The sequence below is a fragment of the Anoplophora glabripennis genome, unplaced genomic scaffold (assembly GCF_000390285.2).
Source record: "Anoplophora glabripennis isolate ALB-LARVAE unplaced genomic scaffold, Agla_2.0 scaffold76, whole genome shotgun sequence".
NCBI classification, from domain to species: Eukaryota; Metazoa; Arthropoda; class Insecta; order Coleoptera; family Cerambycidae; genus Anoplophora; species Anoplophora glabripennis.
Genome location: NW_019416218.1, coordinates 890,987 through 913,597, shown reverse-complemented (window position 1 = coordinate 913,597; position 22,611 = coordinate 890,987). Strand labels below are relative to the sequence as shown.

Here is a 22,611-nt window from a genome sequence, read left to right as displayed (position 1 = left end):
GGGAACAATGCATCCGAAAAATCAAGGGTCAGAACGATACAGGTCAATGACTACAGACCACGTGTCTGGAGGCCATAGATTAGTGCACACAACACATCTAAATACCAAAGAGAGAAATTAATCCTCATACTCAGGAGAGAGAAAAGAAAAACATTTATCATATAAATTTAAAGATATAAAATTGTATCTTCACTGTATGTAAATCCAAACGTTATACTCGTGTATTTTCATTATTTACATAATCTATAAATGAAATTATAGTTTAAAATATCGAGTATAATCTAATAAATAAATTAATTTTCCTTATTTCAGACATCGACTGTGGTAAAGTACCCACCATGCCATATGGAACAGTGGAATATGTTAATGGAACTACATATTTAAATAGCATAATCACTTATAGCTGTGTTAGGAGTTATAGACTGAATGGAGTACCAAAGAGAATATGCTTAGAAAATAATCAATGGAGCGATTCTTCTCCAAAATGCGAAGGTAATGTATTTCTCCATTTGAATTGCAGTTGGTATAAATATATTGTAATTTTACAGAGATTCGATGCCCGGAGCCAATTCTGGCTGACCACAGCATCCTGTCAGTAACTGGCAACGACAGAATGTACGGCAGAACACTGATACGAACGGCAGAATCGACGAATGTAGGAGCTACTTCATACAAAATTGGAGCGTTGGTTAAATATAGATGCGAAAGGGGATACAGGGTTGTAGGAGAGCCACTAAGTACCTGTGAAGATACAGGAAAGTGGAGTGGTGATGTGCCACAATGTGTCTGTAAGTACAAGCTTCTTTCATCAAAATTAGACATGTATAATTAGGACTCTTATGGCATCATCTACTAAGGTCCTTGTGGGAGAGCGCGTTGCGCTAGTCGGCTTTTCTCCATTTAGGCTGGTTGTTTTGCTTAAGGATTTTGTACACGTTCCGATCTTTTTAGTTTATAACACTGAATACATCCTCGGGATGGCACTGGTTTGGCAGAAAGTAGTCCATCTCATCCATTTCCTACTGAAATGTTTTAATTCATAGTAACTATCAGCACTTTTTGCACTTTTAATAGATTTTTCACTGTTCTTCTATTGCTGCCCTTAAGCCTTAAGTTTGACTTTGTCCCTTAGAATCTTAGCCACAGGCACAGAAAATCCTTGACGGATTAGCGGCTAGATTGATGATATAGAGTCTTGAGATATGTCAATTTATTTTGACAATAAATAGTACCACAAGTAAATGATTGCTGTACAATGCCACTAAAGATGGAATTTGTTAATAGTATACAAAAAAAAAGCTATTCTTAATTTTCAGTTTTTTTGGACCTGTCGTATGAATCTTTCGTCCTTGAGACTTATTTCCCTCTAAATAAGCAAGGACAACTTCAAAGTTTGAATACGTTTGAATTCGCGTCATGTACATACATTGGCCAGAGATTTTTGCTCTGGTTGTAGAACTGCAAGATACCAGAGGCGACGTTCCATCCCACTTCAAGGTGGTTTAGCCAATTCTCGCGAATTTCTCTTCTGTGCCAATTCTGACATCTACCTTCTCCAGATTCATGGGTTGTTGACTTGTCCCGTCGTGGAATTTGACTGCAATTTTATATTTATGTAACGAGGTCTACTGTCTAAGTTCAAATTTTGTGGTATTCCTGGCGTGAAATTTTCAGCGTCTCGCGAAGATCATCGGTAGTCGTTTTGCCAATAGCATCGATCTCTTCAGCTATTGTTTGCTGTGTCTTGGGGTGTTTGAAGCAGTTTTTTTGGCGGTTATATTCTAAACTTGGGTGATGATTTCGATTTGAAACATTAGCGAAAATTTCGGTTTGCCCTCAGTCCATGGGGGTGTTAAACTAATGTGTCTTTTGTTTTATTGTCTTCTTTTTTACATTTATTGTCATTAAGGGACATCCGACTATTGTATTTTTATTGTATTCAGATAAATTACGTGAAAGTCAATACAAAAACACACAAATTTCCTTTCCTCGTTCCTTTAAATATTTGTTTTTGACTTGTTACAAATAATACAAGATACAAACTTTGTTACTGACATTTGAAGAAATTTATTTTCTGATTCTTTGTAGATGTTGACTGTGGCAGTCCAGAAATCATGGACAATGGAAAAGTAGTACTTCCTTCTAACGCGACTTATTACGGTGCCCTGGCATTATACGCATGTCACCCAAACTTTGAATTAGACGGAGTATCAAGGAGGCTGTGCTTAGAAAACGGAACGTGGAGCTCAGATGCTCCTAGATGTAGAGGTAAGAATATAAAGAATATCTTTAAAAATTGGTAATAAATAAATCTACGTCAATAGCTTGAACTTATTTTCCAAAAATAAATGATTTTGTAATTGGTTCTATTTAAACTTTTTTCTATCAATGTTCTCATATTTTTAGAAATACAATGTAAGGAACCAGATGCCATCGAAGGTGTAAACTACAAAGTCAGCACACTTAGCGTTGGCGGTGTTGCCCAATACAGGTGTCCTAGGGGACACTCAATGCAAGGAAATTCAACTCGAATCTGCCTAAAAACAGGCAGTTGGAGCGGGATTGCACCTATCTGTACCCGTAAGTAACATCACGTGCCATATCGAAACTGCTAATAACGAAAGCAATATTTTAGCTGTAGACTGTGGACACCCAGGTACGATAGATAATGGACGAATAATAGTAATGAACGGCACAACATATAGCAATGCAATTGAGTATCACTGCGTTCCCAATTTTGAAAGGATTGGCCCCTATCTGAGGAAATGCATGGAAAATGGGGAATGGTCCGGAGAAGAACCAAGATGTGAAAGTAAGGATATAGTATTTTTATATAAAAAAAAAAGATTTTTATGTGAATTTCAAAGTTCGCCATTTGTAAAATACGTGATACACATTGTGTCCCTTTTAAGTTCTCTACAAATTTATTATAAAAAGTCCTGCTTTTTGAAAAAAGGTATTACATTTTTCACATTTGAGATAGCATATACAGGATGGCAAAAAATGAAAAATCTTGCTTAGAACGTGAATATAAGGCTGTTTTCAAGCAATATTGAAGCAATATATTTTTCAAGCTTCATCATCTGGAACAAGTCACTGATTTCAGTTCCAATGGGACAGTGAGTTCTCAAAATTGTCGTTGGTAGACCTAATTTAACTATTCGGACTCGTCATCAGTACCTACTCATTTAGAACAAATGTGTGGTGTAGACTATAAAGATAGAGTAATTGGACCATTATTTTTTTTGTGAAACATTAAATAGTGAACGTTATCTAAATTTCTTAAATACTTTTTTATACGATTTTATTCGTGAATTCCCCATACATCAAAAACGACAGTTGTGGTGGCCCGCTAGGTCATCTGATCTGACCCCTCTCAATTATTTTTATGGGGTTATTTAAAAGGGAAGGTGTGCCTACAAGGGCCAAGGGAGACAATAGAAGATACAATAAATCTTGTCATTATTAGAAACAATTAAAATAATTTTCCACAAGAACGGCCACTTGTATGAAAAGTGAAGGAAAATATGGAGGCTAATGTGCAGTGACGAAAAAATTCATTTAAATTATTTGCATGTAATGTTTACTATTGAAATTGTTTTGTGTTTTTGAAATATATACATTCATCAATTATTATTATTGAATGTAATTTATTTGCGGCATGAATTTATTCCTCAAAAGATTTTTTTGGTGTAATAATCACTGACTTGTTCTAGATAGTGAAGCTTGAAAAATATCTTGTTTCAATATTGCCGGAAAACAAAGTCTGATATTCACGTTCGAAGCTTGATTTTTCATTTTTGGCCATTCTGTATATGCTATTTCAAATGTGAAAAATTTAATACTATTTTTTCAAAAAGCAGAACTTTTTATAAAGAATATTTTTTTCGTCAAATTGATAATAAAAAAGTTACCCATTTGTAGACAATTTAAAGGGACACACTGTAGATGTTCAAAAATCGAGTAAATCGACAAGTAAATGACCATCATTTTATTTTTATTTTTTGGCACAAAACACGTGGTTTCAGCTTAACAACTGTTAGAACAAATTGGAGAAGACTAAAATTGCAAAATTTCGATTTTAAATTATAGTCCAGTCACTAAAGGCGAAAATAAAGTAAAAGCTCCCAATTTTTTCGGATAGCATGGATTTTCCTGAAAATTTGCATGCGAGCTCATCTGACCCCCCACTTCAAAAGTTATATTGACTAGATGTGTGCTTTTTTGTATTTGGGGGTTAAACCTACCCTTGTACGAAAAAAATGCGAAAAATCGCAGATTTACGTATTTTAAAGATTCAATTCATGTTCAAATATGTAGGATAAAGTTCCTTTCATGTTTTTTAATATATGTAATTTATAAAATTTAATTACTTTTCAACCCTTAAAAATCCTTAATAACTGACCTTCCATGGCCAAAAAAATAGAAAAAAAGTTTTTAACAGTTTAAAATATTCTTTTGGTGCATTCGCAATGTATTACATTTCTTTTGTTATTCAATAGAAAACTTATGACTCAATACAAAGTTGCAACCATCCCTTATAATAAAATAAAATATTATTGACAACATGAGATGTTTTAATGGTATGCATATCTATGTTGAATTATAAACTTTTTATTGGTTTCCAAATGAGCTATGATATATTGCAACTTTTCAGCCACCCAAAAAACCCTTATGGAAGACCTACTCCTCATAAAAAACCCTACCCCTTATAGAAAAATTTTCTAAAAATTATATGTGACTATGATGATATAATTATTTTTTTTAATTTTATTGAATTTATTCTTAATATTTTTTTATTAAATTTATGTCAAATAAAAAAAAATTATGTACATTATAAATGGATACGTGTGTGTATGTATATTATTAAAATACTTACTCAAATCAGTTCACAAGTGCTCCAAAATACACAAAGGTGATGGTAATTTACCCGCTTCGAAAATTTTACCGAAAAAATGCGATAAACTTTTTTACCATAACTTTTGTAATTTTAAAGTTATAAATTTACTAAAAAATCATGTTGTAGGGAATTTAAAGCACTTTAAGTTCGGCGATTTGCAGTATTTTTGAGACCTTTGTTTTATAGATTTGTAAGCTAAAAGGGCTCAGGAAAAGCAGTCTTGGAGCTTAGTTTTGAGCTTGCAACGGTCATAACTCAGTCAAATTTGGTCCTACAAAAATTTAAAAATAAAGTAAATTGTTCAGTAAGAAAAAACCTACAATTTCTTATTCTATCATTTTTTTTATAACTTTGTTAGTTTTTGAAATATTTTGAAAAAAATGCGATTTTTTAAAAAATTAAAAAATTTTATTCAAAAGTAAATGAAACTTTTTTTAATTTAGGCTTCTAAAATCGTTCAAATTCCCAGAATCTACTGTTAATATATAAATAAAGTAAATTGCAGAAGGAATACGTTTAATTTTTTTTTTCATCAAGTCATTAATTTTAATAACGATTTTTTTTTTCTCAAAAATCAAGACAATCATTTTATTTTGATTGTAACTTCATTAGTTTTCATGCTAACGACTTCTACCACCACTCAATTTAAAGGTCTTTCCAAGAATTTTAATAGGTGTTATATGTTTTCCTCGAAAAACCTTTAATTTTTCCAACACAGAACGTTAAACGTTTCGATTATAACTATCTTTGAAATTGACTTCAACTTATGGAAGTCATAACTCGGGTTCTATACCATTTACCAAAATAAAAAAAGCAATATCTTTGCTATTTAATTACCTTCATTTTTCTTATGATAATTTTTTTGATAAAACTTGTAGTTTTTGAGATATTCGCGAAAAATGGATCAAAAACATGCATATTGGGCTAAAATTTTCCATCTGAAAAAATTAGTAGCCATAATGCTTCAGTGACTGGACTATTAACTTAATTTCTTAAATTAGATTAAAAATTTTACTTGGTGAAAATAAAACTGACACAAAAAAAATTCTAGTGCGAAGATTTATACTACTGTAGTGCTACTCATTTCGTTGCCATTAATCGTCAAAACACACTCTTTGTCAAAGTTTGGTTCCTTATTTTTAGACAGCCGTTTTAATTCATAGAATATCAAAAAAGTGTAAACCCACAGATCTGACATATTATTTCCGACGCATTTTAATAAGCTGCCAGTAGCTTATAGAATCTATATTTAGAGTTAGAGTGAAGAACAGGAGTAAAGAACAGGCTGAAGAAAAGGGCGAAAGGTTCCATCAGATGAAGAACAGGCCCAAAGATTCCATCAGGACTTCAAAGAACTGGAAAAGCGATATCAAGGAAGATGGAACGTAAATATGTTAGCCCACTATTGTTGGAATCTGAAACAAGATATACCGGAAACTATAGACGAAAAAAAAAGAAAAGGACATCCTCTCGCAGATCATTTGAAAACAAAAGAGTAAAATAGTCTACAAACAAATATTAACTATAATCTCGTTAGTCTGAGCAAAGCGAAGACTCCTTCTTTGGCTAAATTGACCGATTTTTAGCTAGTCAAAATATGTCCGAATAGATATGACAGATATTATGCAGATCAAAATCAATTTTGGACTATGATTGAGCAATTTTTGGGTCCGTTTTCACCCTAAATATCGATTTTACAAGATACTGAGCTGTCGTGCATAAATTCTGACTACGGTATCGTTTTCAGCTCTTCAAAATGAGTAGTCTACGTATTCGCATTCGAGTTTTTTTGTATATGTGGCGGTGTAATTACAGAAATGAGAGTTTCGTAGAAAAAACAATACTTTGAATAATAAATGTGCAATGGAAAAAGTTGTGCTGTTATGAAATACAAGTCTATGCAGTCAATTTTAATACATTTTTTATAATTTTAACTCTGACAATCTGTATTTTGAAAAGTCCCATAATTTTCGCTAATGTGAATCAGATTGTAAGATTTAAAAAATGTACGATTATATTTAACGATGTTTAACTTTTTCTTTTACAGTGACTACTGGAGAACCCCAAGAAACATCTAACCTGGGTTCTAGTATTGGAATTGGAGCTGGAATTGTACTTTTCCTTTTACTCCTTCTTGGAGCCACTTACTTGAAATTGTAAGTTAATAGTAGTTAATCGCGAATTCATTGTTTCTTAAAGTGACGTATTATCTTTCAGACGGAAACCAGTTGCAGTCAAGAACACAGAAAACGTCGAAGGCGCTGAAAGGAAGGAAGACAGAAACGCAGCGGTAATGAGTTACGCTACCCTCAGCGATCGAAACGGTTATGCACACCCTAACCTAGAGTCAACGAATATTTATGAAAACATCCACGAAGAGAACTTGTACGATGCTCCATACGAAGAAACAAGTCGAGACAGTGGCACTTACGAACCAGAACCAATCGAAAGGATTTACGGAAACGCAGTGACTATTAACGGAGTTGCAGTGCGATAACACTATGCAACTTAGTACTTTTTTGACTTGACTGTACAAATGCTAACCAGAAGAGGGTATGTTTATTGACCAAATCAAAATTTGAGGGAAAGCGGAAATGGAAGTAGTTTATTTATTGTCGGTTTCTGCATCCATCCAAGATTTATTTATAATAATTAATGAAATTAATAACGCAAACCAAAAATGACGCTGATGATAATTGATGTTTAAAGTAAAATCTCAATAGTCATTCGTTGTAAAGTACGATATGTAAAATATTGTTTATTGTTAATAGTGGGTGTGTCTGTGTATGTGTGATACATGATGATTTCTGTCGATCAAACTTGTAAATACTCATTTTGTATTAAATTTGTAGAATAACTGTATGTATAGTTAAAATATATCTATATAATTTTGTTTTATTTTTCTTAATTAATTTATTAAATGTACCTTACAAGGAACCAATTTATAAAAAAAATTTTTCAACAAAAGTATAGTGCTATTTCAATTAGAATATCATTAGGGCAGGGCCGGCGGAAGGGGTGAAACAGCGAAGCAGATGTTTTAGGCAGCATTTTTTAAGGGCGGCATTTAAGAAAGATATAACAAATAATTTAGTTTACGCTGATATTATTGAAGACTTTGTTGATGAAAAATGTAGAAAAGTTGATATGTGATATGTGTAAAGATCCCGTTTTGACATTATTTAGTTTCTTTTTTGTTTTTATTGATTATTTTTTATTTTTGGTTTTATTGGAATCTGTTTTATTTTTTATAAGTTGTTTCTTATAATTTCTGTTTGTTTTTTCACTAAAATATTTTTTGATTTATTTTTGTCTACTGAAACGTTTTTTAAATTTTTTATAACTTTTTATTAATAAATTTGTTGTTCCAACGGGCGGCAAGTAAATATTTGCTTCAGGTGCCAAATAACCTGGCCCTGCATTTGGGATTTAAATAAAAATAGCCATCTGGCACGAAAACTACTCAAAATTTTTTACGCTTGTGAAATTTTATAAAGTATAAAAAACTTTTTTATTTACTCCACATAATAAATATCCACGGTGTCTGGTAAGTATATGGCATACTCTCAGGAGTGTATAGGGGAGGTCAAAATAACCCTAGGTTGCCATAAAAAAATTCCTAAAGTGCCCCTTAACGGAGATACAGCGCCCCAAAGGGGTACCCAGCGACTTACTTTTTCGGTTCTAACTTTTGAACCGACTTGTATAATTCAATGAAATTTTAATATTTTATGTAAGCCATAAAGGCTCATAAAGCCATACTATGGTAGATGTTTTATACTGTCAAGGAAGTCAGGGACGGACTTGCCACCACACTCGTTGGGCCAAAATTTTGACAGGTGTCATTTTATAGAGCTGAAAACTGAATTTTTAAATACGTTGCTGATTCCTCTTTAAAAAAGGTACTCTATATTTGTTTCGAAAAAATTAGCCGTTTTCAAAAAAATTGAGTTTTTGTAGAACACGTCATTGAAATAATAAATCAGAATTCTGCAATAAAACACTAGTCGTTTTTTTATATCTATAATCGGATGTATCCTGCACTTAGAAGCATTGAATGCGACCAGTTATTACAGAAAATATTAGATAGCATTGTTGGAGAAAGGATTCCATCCGGCCTTAGAACCAACAGCAAGCGAAATTAACATCAGGGCGAGGCTAGGGGTTCTGACAGCGGGGTCCGCCTCCACAGTATCTAGCCCGAGAACAATAAGGGTAGGTTAAAGATTCCTAGCTAAACTTAAAAAAGTTCAACCACGGCATAATAAACCGAAAAACTGATACATACATTACATACCTCAAAAATCATAATCTTTATTTTAAAAACTACTATACTTGTTAAAATATAGATCAATTTAATATAGGTAAGCTTGTTTAATAACAAAATTCGTAAATTTTTGTTGAGGTTACGTTCACTTGTTCATACTGTTTCTGACATTTGTCACTTTTAAACTAAAAAAAATTTGGGCGTAGAAAAAAACATAAGAATTAATATAACAGGCTGTTACAAATTCGCTTCTCACTACAGGGATCTCGGAAACGGAAAAGAGATATGGGGATAAGTTGTATAATCAGGGGACCAACATTATGCCTCTAAAAAATCGGGACCATCAACAAGTTAATTTTTTTTTAAATACGACCTTGGAAATTTTATTAAATTTTTTGCAAGCTTTCATGACCCCCAATACTGTACTGCCTCAGCCCGAACCAGATTCAGATGTTTTGTCTCAAAAAATTCATTTTCAATGTATTCGTTCCAAATGTATCTAAATTTTTTATTTAGATTTCTATGTTTATTGAATTATTGAACACTAAATGTCGTTAGACCCTGTGAAATCCTGAATATTATACTTTAAAGAATTACAGTAAATGTTCAAAACCGTTTCAACTTTGGCAAATGTTGAAAATGAAGATAAGCGTAATATGATCGGAATTTATTATACCTGTAACCGCAACTGTGAAAGAGTATGTCAGATGTATTTGTATGAATATCCTGAAAAAAATTAGATCGAAATTTGTTTGAATTTTAAGCACTTGAAAAAACTAGAAATAACTATGAGCATGGGATTAAAACTCTAATAATGACAATAATGTTTTATTGTAGGTGTGATAGTCATATTTTAAATAACCAGGTGGATTTCACAGGATCCAACGACCTAAGTTCTAATATTTTAGTTTAGACGATCTAAGTTTAATATTTTTTTGTAATATGAGAATCTGGCGTTTCAAAAAGCAACTACATTTTCCTAAAAGATTCCTTAAATAAAGTTACTATAAATCCTATATATTGACACAAGTGTTGTCATAAGATTTTCATAAAGACCTGTATGTTTTAGATAGAAAGTAAGTTTATATTTATGTTTGGCTATCCTTAAAACCTCCTAGCCAATTTCCATTTAAATATCGTTACCATAAAGCATAAAGGAACTTTTTTGCAAACTCAAGCAACATTCTAAAGAAGCTCTTTGCTACTTAATTGTTAAGTTAATTACTTTTTGACCAGAAGTTTGGAGTTTGGATTAAATTCTTTACACTTATCTGTGACTCACACTGTATTGTGTTTTGCGGGTATGTAGCACGTATATACATATATGAACAAATTATAGCAAACGTTAAGATTACTTCATCATCTTTGAAACTGTAACCTTATAAGGGAAAGACGAAACTGACCTAATTTTAAATAAGCTGTGAGTTTATTGCACTTAGAACATATGAAACAAATTTATTCGTTTTAGATAAGTAACTCTAAACTATTTAATGACTGGATCGTATATATCGGATGTTATTATTATAACAACATTTTTTGTGTTGGATTCGAATAAAACACTTTGTTCTAATTTGAAAATGGTGATTCAAATTTTACCGCTTTAAGGTTATGCGTTACGATTGGTAAGTTGAACTAGGTGTGGCAACATTAGTCAGAAATTTTACCAGTAATATTTCCCCCACTCCAGTGCAATATCTGTCAAAGTAAAGTACTAAAATCGAGTGAAATTTAGTTCGTTAACGTGTAAAGTTTTTCTTATATTCTACAAATTTGCCTTAAATTTTTTATATTCATATACCAATTAACTTTTTTATGTTGAGTAAATAGTATTAAGATACAGGTAAGATTCCTTTATTTGTTACTAAAGTTCCTATTTTGTGAAGCAATAATTATTGTTACCATTAAATTTTATCAAAAACCGATAAATAAGCATTTCTACCTCATGCGTCACCGACCTATTTACCTTTTGGGAGGTATAAAAGTTTATGTGAATACAAATAAGTGGCTTTTTGAGAAAGCATTTGATGTATTAAAAATCGTTGAATTACAGAAAATGTCGTCCAGAAAAACCGTAAGCCGCCGTGGAACAACAAAGAAACGTGCCCAAAGGGCCACTTCAAATGTGTTTGCTATGTTTGATCAAGCCCAAATAGCAGAATTTAAAGAAGCTTTTAATATGATCGATCAAAACCATGACGGTTTCGTGGACAAGGAAGATCTACATGATATGCTTGCATCATTAGGTAAATATATTTAGTTATATTTATAACAGCAGTAACCAGTAAAAAAATATTTCCTTTGTTTATACAGTGCTTAATATGTAATGCAATGTCATGTTCTATTGCCATATGTGTATAGTTTTATCTCGGAACAATATTTTTCAACGAAAGTTAATAGGAACCGTATAAGCAGTTTCAGTTAAAACTCCTTACATAAATTTTTATTTGATCTTAAAAATTTTAGTTCAAATCGCAGGCCATTGATATCGAGTTGTGACATAAGGCTTTTTTTTTTCGCGATTGAAGTCGTATTTGTAGTATGAGTGAAAGTTGCGAAAAAAGTCTAGTAGGCTATTGATGTTATTACAAAAGACTTCTTTTTTAAGTAACTCCTCTGTTTCTCTATTAATAAATAAAAGACATACAGTCGTATGAGATTTTAGTTGAGCTTCCTATTAACAGGTGGCATAATTAAGGCAGAGTTTAGCATGTCGCAGCTGTCCACCAAATTTGTTTTAGTTTCATGATTTTTAATTTTCAGTTAAATAATGATTTCATACAAAAGTAAAACAATACAATACATACTGATCTTTAGATATATAATGAAGGAGGCACCAAGTTTATTTTTGTTTGATAAGAGCAGTTGCATTGTTATGAGTTTGTCATTTCTTCAGATATAACAGAAATTTTATTTTTTTCTTATGAATATTTTTATTTATTTCAATAGAACTCTCTTACGATTATAGTGATAAAAGGTTTAACGGGTCTATTTCTAATAATAAGTGATATAGTGTAATGTAATCCCTTTATAATTTTAAGGAAAGAGTTGCTATGGATATATCTCTTAGTTTTCAAGATACAGGGTGTTATATTTTTTGGAAAATATCACAAAAACAACTATTTCTACTCGGACTAGCAACTTAGCTAAATAAAAGTAAAAATTCACTCAATTCATATACAATTATGTTAACCAGATACCAGAGGTGATACCAGAAGTAATTGTTACTAAAATCCTCAAAATTTTGATGCTTTTGGACATGGGATAATTTCATTTGATTTGTTCTTGTATTTCGAAGAAAAAATATCTTACATTTTATTTGTAAACTAGTTTCGAGCCTTGTTTTTTTTTTCAAAAATAAACTTACCACAGTCAAATACATTGAAAATAATTGTAAAACTAAGTATTCGTTTTGTTAAAAAATATAGGAATTTTTTTTGCAAGTGCAATTTTAAATACTATATTCATTTAAAGTCTGAAAAAGTCAGTCAGAGGAGTAGAAATTTGCTCTTTGCTATTCCTCCGTAAATTTTATATTTCTGAACCAATAATATTTTTTTAAATTTCTGATTACTGTATACTTATTTAGTATCATATTGGCAATAAAAATTTCTATAGGTAATATATTTTTTTGTAAAACGTATAGTGTTTGAATTATTTACGAATTATTGAACTGTGTGGAAAGCATATTTTAGAAAAAAAATACCAGAAAAAATTCTTACAAATAATACAGAAGATATATTATTCCTTTGATGTACACCTGCCAATCAAATGAACATATAGAATTCCCAAAATATGCAGCGGCGTTGAAATTTAGGGGTGCTTAGTTAAGGTGTCTCTTGATATCTCCGCAACTGATTAATATAATTACAAATTCACTGAATTTTTACATTCATTAAGTCCTTTCAGTAATATACGTCAAATTCTGAAAGTCCGTCAGGATACTCTGGAAGGTGATTTTATGGATTAAAATAATAGCAGTATGTAATGAAATTTTTTTTTGAATTGTCGATTGTTTTCAAGTTACAGCTTGTCAAAGTTCAATTTTTTTTTAATTTTTATATCTTTATAAATAACTAATTTAATTCAAGTTCGATTAGTCTCTCATTTGAGTCAGTGAAGAGATTCATTATGCGCCACTAGAGAGCATTTTACCCACTCCAAATTTGTTTTGTTCATAAATTTTTTCTCTTGCTAGACATCGCAGATATTTAAACATTATTGAAAAGAGAATCAATATTTAGAAAAATTATGTACTTTTTATTCAAGACAATAATGTAATCGTTTACCAGGAAATCGCTATTAATATGTTATTGAACATAAAATTTTTTATAATTCTTTCTGTAATTAATCAAGTTACCATGCTTCAAATAAATGTCATTAGTAATTTTGGTGTTACGAATTGTAACAAAAATTATTTAAAGCAGGTATGTCAGATTTTTCACCATAAATTTTTTTCGTCTCTGTAATAATATGAGGATAACGAATTTACTAATAATATTTTATTTACTAACAAAGCTGGTTTTACAAGAGATGGTATTACAGCATGGTAACTTGATTAATTACAGAAAGAACCGTCTCAGAGACGGGACTGCAACACACCATAGGCGAGATAACCCCTTGCCACTCAATATTGTTTAATGGGCGTTTACGTAATTTGTCCATTTAGCATCGAACCAGTATCCCAAGGATGGTGACCGTGAATTGTTTAGTTTATGGAATATTTGAAATCAAATAAGAGTAGCCGTCTCTCGGACGTGCCTTTAGTGTAAACGAGCAATTGTTATTTTTTTATTTTTGCGTTTTTTGCTTTATTTCTTTCACAGATATTTAGTTTTATGATTATTAAAAATAAAATTTACATTTTCAAAATACAAGTGTTTTTGTCTATCTTTTGGCATTTGTAGTTGTCATTGTTAAATTGCAGAAAATTTCGAACATCCGTTCAAGATTATCATTTTTTAAAAGCTTGTGTTATTAGCTGAATTTTAAACAAAAGCAACAAATTGCCAGATGTATGAAGAACACAAATAACAGGTCATTGCAATTAATTACATAAATTTATGCATAATATATGCATAATACTTATAGCGGTCTGTGATACATAGGGTTAGTGACAATGCCATATACAGTGTAGGAAAGTACCGATGGTCTATCAGAAGTTACGTGAGAGCGATAAATTAAGCCATAGAAATCCATGTTATAGACAAGGATGGCTATAATGAAGGCGTCTAATAGTCAACGCCCATTTCGCCCTTCGACAAATAAGAAGTGGATCTTGTTTGTGGAAGAGCGAAACGGGCGGTGACTATGAGACGCCTTCATTATAGCCATCCTTCTCTATCGCATGGATTTCTATGGCTTACTTTATCGCTCTCACGTAACTTCAGATAGACCATCGGTACTTTCCTACCCTGTATGAAACACGTTAGTAGTTAAGGGTTAATAGCGATTTCCTGCCGAACAGTTACATTTATCGGCTTGAATAAAGAATACATAATTTTTTCTGATATTGTTTCTCTTTTCAATAATGTTTTTTCTGTGATGTCTAGCAAGAGAAAATAGTTACGAACAAAACAAATTTTAAGTTATAGATAAAGTGCCCTCTAGGGGTGTATAATGAAACTTTTCTCTGACTGATCCGCTAGAGCTTCATCTCCTTAGTGGGTGTGCCAAATGAGAGACCAATCGAACTTGAATTAAATAAGTTATTTAAAAAGAAAAATAAAAAAAATTGAACTTTGACAAGGTGTAACTTGCAAAGAATCGACAATTCGAAAAAATTTTCATTACATATTACTATTATTTTAATTCATAGAATCACCTTCCAGAGTTTGCTGATGGACTTTCAGAACACTCTGTGTATTTGGAGATGTGTTTTTCTGATATTTTGAATTTTTCTGATATTTTGAAAGATGTACATCGAAAACTAAGGCTTTTAGATCATAAATTCATAAAAACTTTTTTCTTCAGAGATTCTACAATCAGGTTTTATTTTTGATCATTACTGGGATACCCTTTAAATCTGAGGGAGTGTCTATAAGCTGAATGTATTAGATAATGTCTTGGTTACCAAGCAAATACTTATTAATTTCCACCATACCTCTTCTTTTATTAGTCTGATTAGCAGCACAGTCATGTTGGCTTCCAATTTGATATTCTGATCGTATTGTCGTAGAGGTAGATCCATTAGACTTTCCATCACCGTAATCACAAGAAACTGTTCTCAGTAGATCGATTATTAATTATAATTTGAATAAAAAAAATTCGGCTATATTTCTGATTGACAAAAACATTCTGTTTATGATAAATTCGGCACTGGTTTTAAAATATTAATGCACTATTCACAGAGGGTACAACTTCTTAACGCTACTAGTGATTCTTATAATAACTTGTGTAATGTGATAGTCGAATCTGTGCATAATATGGGTATGATCAAAAAGTACTCCACTAACACTACTATCTCTTCATTCTCTCCAAAGAAACCATGGTTTGATGATGAATGTAAAATTATGAAAAAAAAAAACTTGGACTTAGTCTTTCTAATTGTAAAGCTAACAATTTTTCTGGGCATTTTAAAAGTGAATGTATTTGTATTAAGAAGGAGTACTCCAAGCTGATCAAATATAAAAATTATTTGTATGACAGATCTGTTGTTTCTGGCTTGGATGCTGCTAGTGATCAAAGTGTGCTCTGGAAGACGCTAATCTACTTGACAGCACATTATTTTTTGACGCTAAAGATCCGATTCTTGATGTACCAATTACTCTCCCTGAACTTGAAGCTACTCTCGTTTGTTGTAAAAATGGCAAATCCCCTGGTGTAGATGAAATATCCTATGAATTCCTTAAAAATTTACCTCAAAACTGACAGTTATATCTATGTACTGTATACAGGGTGAGTCAGTTTTTTGTAGACAAACTTTAACAGGAGATAGAACACATGTTTTTAAAAAGAAAAGTTCCTATAAACATATGTCGTAGAAAGCTTCGTTTCCGAGATACGGGGTGTTGAATATAATTTTTTTTTTTCTCGAATATTCATTATAACTTATAAACGAATGCTTAGATTTTTTTCATGTTTGGGAGATGATGCCTATTAATTAAGGGGCATAAAACAAGCGATAAAAATGTTCAAAAACTTGCACAGTGGCGGAGTGGAGGGGCTGCTCAAACTCTTTCTTAAACAGAACTTCTACGCCAATGACTATTTTTTAAAAGAACTGTTATTTTCATTATCTACATACAGTTTAACAAAAATAATGTCCCTTCTTCTGTTTCGAAATTCCTGTACGTTTCCGAGTTATTTTGATTTTTAATGTTTGTTGTGGTACTAAATTAAGTAATTTATTTATTATCAATTATCTGCTAAATATTTAATTCTTTCAACGAAACCTACCTAAATATGGTTTGTTAAGGATTTTAAAAAGCCGAAATCTCTTATTCTTTATCTCTTTCCAATGTAGTCAAAATAAATATTTGTTATATCAAGCTATACTCAAATACAAGACTTGTATAAGTTGAAATCTGTTCAATACATTATTGTGCAGTTGCCAAAAAGTTTTAAGAAGTTGTTAATTAAATATTGTTTTAAATTCAAAAAATTTCTCCATAAACATAAACATCAATGTTCATTCAATGTTTTTTTTTGTAATTTAGTTGCAGTACATTAGTATTTACGCAGCACATAATAAATAAGAATTGTTAAAATTAGTATACTAAACATATTTCAACTTATAAAAGTCTTGTATTTGAGTATGGTTTGATATAACAAACATTTATTTTGACTACGTTGGAAAAAGTTAAAGAATAAGAGATTTCGGCTATTTAGAATCCATAACAAACCATATTTCGGTAGGTTTCGTTGAAAGAATTAAATATTTAGCCGATAATTGATAATAAATAAATTAATTTAGTATCACATCAAACACTAAAAATGAAAATAACTCGGAAACGTACAGGAATTTCGAAACAGAAGAAGGAACATTATTTTTGTTAAACTGTATGTAGATAATGAAAATAACAGTTTTTTTAAAAAATAGTCATTGGCGTAGAAGTTCTGTTTAAGAAAGGGGTTGAGCACCCCCCCACTCCGCCACTGTGCAAGTTTTTGAACATTTTTATCGCTTGTTTTATGCATGAAAAAAATCTAAGCATTCGTTTATAAGTTATAATGAATATTCGAGAAAAAAAAATTATATTCCACACCCCGTATCTCGGAAACGAAGCCTTCTACGACATATGTTTATAGGAACTTTTCTTTTTAAAAACATGTGTTTTACCTCCTGTTAAAGTTTGTCTACAAAAAACTGACTCACCCTGTATAATCAAATTCTTGATGATGGTAATACACCTTTAGCTTGGTCTAGTGTGATTCTAATAATGTTTCATAAAAAACAGATAATCCTTCTAACTATCGCAGTATTGCACTGGTTAATTGCCTTGCTAAAGTGTTCACTAATATTTTACCTTTATTAAATATATGAACATCTTAAATCACCTGATCTTAGGAATTTAACTTCTCTTGGTGATTTAATAGTTTTCTTGACAACATGCAAAAAACCAACCAAAACTGCTGCATGTTTGTAATGGGTATACTTAAGCTTCGTGCCTTTATTTTAAATGAGCAATTGTTTTTCTCTATACTTTCCCACGCTTGCTTAATAATTTTTTTTGTTTTGTAATTGTAATATTAAGGTATTTGATTTTTTTTCCTTTTTTTTTCTCATTCTCCTAAAATGGTATAATTACTTTGACATAAGATTTTGCTTTTCCACTTGTTACAGAACTCTTCCTGTAAAAATTGTAAAACAATTTTTTTTGAAAGAATAAATAAATAATAATAAATTCGTCACTGCACAAAAACCATTAAAGTCAGTTAACCACAATTATTTTGAGTTTTTTTAAATATTTATTTCCTTTATTTTCCTTAGGAAAAAATCCAAAGGATGATTATTTGGACGGAATGATGAACGAGGCGCCCGGTCCGATAAACTTCACCATGTTTTTGACATTGTTCGGGGAACGTCTCCAAGGAACCGACCCAGAAGACGTAATTAAAAACGCTTTCGGCTGTTTCGACGAAGACAACAACGGAGTCATAAACGAAGAACGCCTTCGAGAGCTCCTAACAACAATGGGCGATCGTTTCACCGACGACGAGGTAGATGAGATGTACCGAGAAGCTCCAATTAAGAACGGATTGTTTGATTACGTTGAATTCACTCGCATTTTGAAGCATGGAGCTAAGGATAAGGACGAGCAGTAACTTATCTGGTTGGTTGCGGTGGAACATGTTTATCATACAACTAAGTGGATCATGTAGGGTAGAATGCAGCACTGTATTTGATTTTCCAAGCTACATTGTAAATATAAAATGAGACATTTTTCATAAGCATGTAATGTATTACCTTTTTTTTACTAATATTCAATATATAATTAAATTATATTTGTATGTTTTAATAGGGGAGAAATATCAGTGCTTAAAAAAAGTTTTGAATATTTTAAAAATTATTTTTTTTGTTGTATAATGTACTTGACGGTTTAAAATTTGATCCTGCAAAATTTGGAGTAAATTTAATGAGTGTTAATTTTTTTTCTAAGCTCAAGTTTGATTTTTTTTGCATTTGGAGCCATCCAAAAAAATTTGCAACTTTAATATTGCTATATACAAGGTATAGAAAAAGCACCCGAAGGGCAGAATAACTTGGCGGGAGAGCATTTTAGAGAAAAATGTTAAATACAAAAGATTCAGGATTTCTCCCTTGCTATCCGATGGTGACCTTGACATTGACCTTGACCTTAAAGGTCATTTTCAAGGTCAAATGTGATTTTTCAAATGGGACCCTATACTTTTGACCCCAGAAATGAAAGGAACTGAAAATTTTACGTTCAGATATGACCTTAAGTGACACCTCTCTTTTGACCTTGGGGCCGCCACAAGGTCAAACTAACAAAAGTATAGGAATGATGGAGTAACTCGCCGGGAGAGCATTGTAGGGGAAAATGGTAAATACAAGAGTTTCAGGATTTCTCCCTGGCTATCCGATGATGACTTTGACCTTGAAGACCATTTCAAGGTCAAATGTGATTTTTCAAATGAGATAGCCAGGGAGAAATCCTGAAACTTTTGTATTTAACATTTTTCTCTAAAATGCTCTCCCGCCGAGTTATTCTTTTTTAAATTATCTTGATATTTCTATTTATTCAAGATTTATTATTTTTTTTGAAAATGCTGAAAAAATTGGTAATAATTTTTCACTTTGTCCAAAGTGTCTTGGAATGGCTAGAAATTTTGAAACTAGGTAAACAGAGCCTTCATAGAAGATTACAAGCCACGTGACCCCCGAGCTTAGGCAACCAACATTGCATGTCGTCAAAAAATCCCTAAAGCATCACCAATATTAAGAGGGCTCTATAGCAAATAGGCAACCAGCAATACATCTTTATAGATTTTAGTATACGGTTTGTCTAAATATGTATTAATGCACAAATAACAGACTCTCTCATTTTAACACAGATTTTCTATAAAATGGACTTAGTTTGAATCTCAAATAATTTTTTGGTGTAAAGAAATTTGGGTTTCGAACTAACTCTATTTTATAGAAAATTTGCATGAGTATGGAAGAAAGTCTGTTATTTGTGTATTGATTCATTTTTAGGCAAACTTATCCTACGGAATAACAAAAACGTAAACAATTATTATTGTGAAACATTTAGTAAATAAATAAAATAAAATGTATCGCTTTTGTAGTACGAAGATAGTGTTGTGCTTAAATTTTAGCTCGAATTTTAGTAATTATGAATCTCTTAAAACAGGAACTTAACGTTGAATCAAATTATGAATTTAAAAAATATGTAATTAAAGTACCCAAAGATTCACGTCGTTCAAATAATCATACGTATTAAAAATAATTTAGAGACTTACCAAAAAGCAAAATTCAGTAAGTACAAAGCAAATTCCAACATACGCTTAAAATGCCCACCACCATTTTCAATGCATGCACGACACCTTCGAATCCAATTTTCGCACACTCGCTGGAAAACACTTTAGAAAAGGAAATAGTGGTGTGCAAAAAACACTCAGACACGGTCCAATTCCAAATACCAACTGAATTGTGTATTGCTGGATAGCGGGAAACTCATGTTATCCGCCGCGCCATTGTCACATTGCTCGATATGAATTTTATCGACTTTTAAATTTATTCGTACGCTAATTACTTTTAATTTAAATTTAACATAAAGAAGTTAAAAAAAAGTGATAAATATTGTATTTTATGGTACTCTATGCACGCAGTTATGTCAATATTCCTTAATTAATCGAACTTTTGTACATCTAGTTGGCAATTTTGATAATTTTTTTCTGGGAAATGGTTGAGTTTAGAACCCATGTCATATAAGGTTTTTTTGTTTATTTTAATGTATTCTATTGTCTGTTAAAATTAAGGCAGTCAAACTTCTAACACCCTGTATACCTTACTCCAAATATGGATAGTTTAAAAAAATACAGGATGTCAAAGTTACAATTTTACTTACAATTTCTTCATTATTGCTGAAGAATTTGATTAGGTTTTGGTTAAAATTCAGTATCTGGGGGTTTCTTTGGTATCAGAAAGAAGAATTCGCTTAATTTTGATCAGACTTCTACATGGCGTCACGAATACCTCTATTTTTGTAAATAACTAATAATATATATTTTGTGCTTCCCTGTATGAAATTATTGATCGAAAAATCTTAGTATCTCGTCCTTCAACAAAATAGATGTACTTGTTTTTAGCGTTTAAATAGTTTTTGAGACATTTACTTTTAAAAGTGTCGGTGCATTTTGTATTAAATGTACTCAACAGTTTATTTTAATGATTCAGTTCAGTTCAATAATAAAATTATAATAAAGTGTAAAAATAATTGCATATTTTATTAGAGATCATTCAAAAACGGCGTAACAAATATAACTAGAAATTAAAAACTAATAAAGAATAACTACAAAAATTGTCCAAAAAGAGCACTACTTTGCCTAATATACTCCCAAATTGACAAACTGTGGCTTGCGGCACTCTCCAAAGCATTTGATTGTCATATTTTATTTCCCGGCTCTAGTGAAAAAATTTTTGCTGAGATTCCTCTGATTCCACAAATTTTAGTCAAAATTAAAAAAAATTCTCCATTGATAAAGAGAAATTTGTAAATAAAATTGTAACTTTGACTGTACCTTTTAACTATTACTATTTGGATTATGATATATTTCACTCAACTTATTTTGGTCACTAGTATATCCAGCTTCGAGATTTTACAACATTTTGAAGACACCCTACATATAACAAATTGTTGATGTTTTTAACAAAAGTTAACGGATAGGTTTAAAAAAAAGCTCAGATTTATACCACAGAAAACATTTTTCACTCACTTTTTCTCGAAATATTGGTTAGGTCGAAAAAACCTAAATAATCCTCAATCATATTGAGCTAGAGAATAAGTAATGTCCGTTTTTTTTTTCAAATTGTGAGATATTTTATTTTTTGTGATGTACTTTCCATCGTTATTTATGACCTCCTCCCAACGTTCAACAAGTTTCTCGATGCCCTTCTGTAGAAATCGTTCGGTGTTGAGTCAAATAACTCCTTCAACCGAGCTCTTAATTCATTGTCGTTGATAAAAGAGTTTGACAAAAAGCGGAAGAAGTGAAAATCAGAAGGTGCGAGATCGAGAGAGTAAGCGAGTGGGGCAAAACTTCATAATTCAACTCCTGGATGACTGGTTTGGTCATATTGGTGATATGTGGTGGTGCACTGTCATATTACCAATCAGGTCTTTTTTGATTAGCTGTGTGGAGTCAGCATAGTTGTTGGACATAGAGTTTTACGTTGATGGTTTGATTGTTTGGTAAGATCCCACTATAAAGAATCCTTTTCCAATCCCACCAGATGCATAACATTGTCTTTTGAGGCTGAAGTTATGGTCATGTTCATGGAGTTGATGGTTTTTTAGGTCTTAACCATTCTTTCCGCAATTTTATGATTACGTAGAGACATTATTTTTTATGTGCAGTGACAGTACGATGAAGAAAACATTCCTTATGACCACATGTTGATCGATGACGACAGAACAAACTAGCGGCAATTGTAGATCGTTAATTTGTATTTTTTTTTCTATGAAAATGTGGGACCCAAGCACCGAGTCTTTGAAATTTTCCCATTCAATGCAGGTGGTTTACTACTGTTTTGCGTTCACATCCCATCTCCTGAGCCAGTTCCTTTGTTAATTGTCTTGGATTTTTGTGAAGGGGTCTATTCAATCGTTCTTCATCAAATTCAACAGGGCGTCCGGAACGATTCATGTCTTTAAGGTTGAAATCATCTTTAAAACGCAACAACCGTTAGCGGGCTGTTCGTTCATTCATCACATCATCGCCATATATGGCACAAATTTCCAGAGCAGTTTGAACGGTTTTA

General features: G+C 31.6%; 2 protein-coding genes across 2 annotated transcripts in view; both read left to right on the top strand.

The window, feature by feature from the left end:
* LOC108906897 (sushi, von Willebrand factor type A, EGF and pentraxin domain-containing protein 1) overlaps positions 1-7,792 on the top strand; it is a 129,074-nt gene extending 121,282 nt beyond the window's left edge. The window contains exons 11-17 of the mRNA XM_018710334.2: positions 313-492; positions 549-788; positions 2,089-2,268; positions 2,407-2,580; positions 2,636-2,812; positions 6,948-7,056; positions 7,118-7,792. Of these exons, the coding sequence (XP_018565850.1) occupies positions 313-492; positions 549-788; positions 2,089-2,268; positions 2,407-2,580; positions 2,636-2,812; positions 6,948-7,056; positions 7,118-7,397 (1,340 nt within the window). The 3' untranslated portion in view covers positions 7,398-7,792. The remainder of the gene's footprint in view (positions 1-312; positions 493-548; positions 789-2,088; positions 2,269-2,406; positions 2,581-2,635; positions 2,813-6,947; positions 7,057-7,117) is intronic.
* A 3,056-nt stretch (positions 7,793-10,848) lies between these two features.
* On the top strand, positions 10,849-18,611 carry LOC108906889 (myosin regulatory light chain sqh). The gene is made up of 3 exons (XM_018710327.1): positions 10,849-11,007; positions 11,218-11,410; positions 18,097-18,611. The coding sequence occupies exons 2-3, from the start codon at positions 11,221-11,223 to the stop codon at positions 18,429-18,431; spliced, it is 525 nt and encodes a 174-aa protein (XP_018565843.1). The 5' UTR covers positions 10,849-11,007; positions 11,218-11,220; the 3' UTR covers positions 18,432-18,611.
* The last annotated feature ends 4,000 nt before the right edge of the window (positions 18,612-22,611 follow it).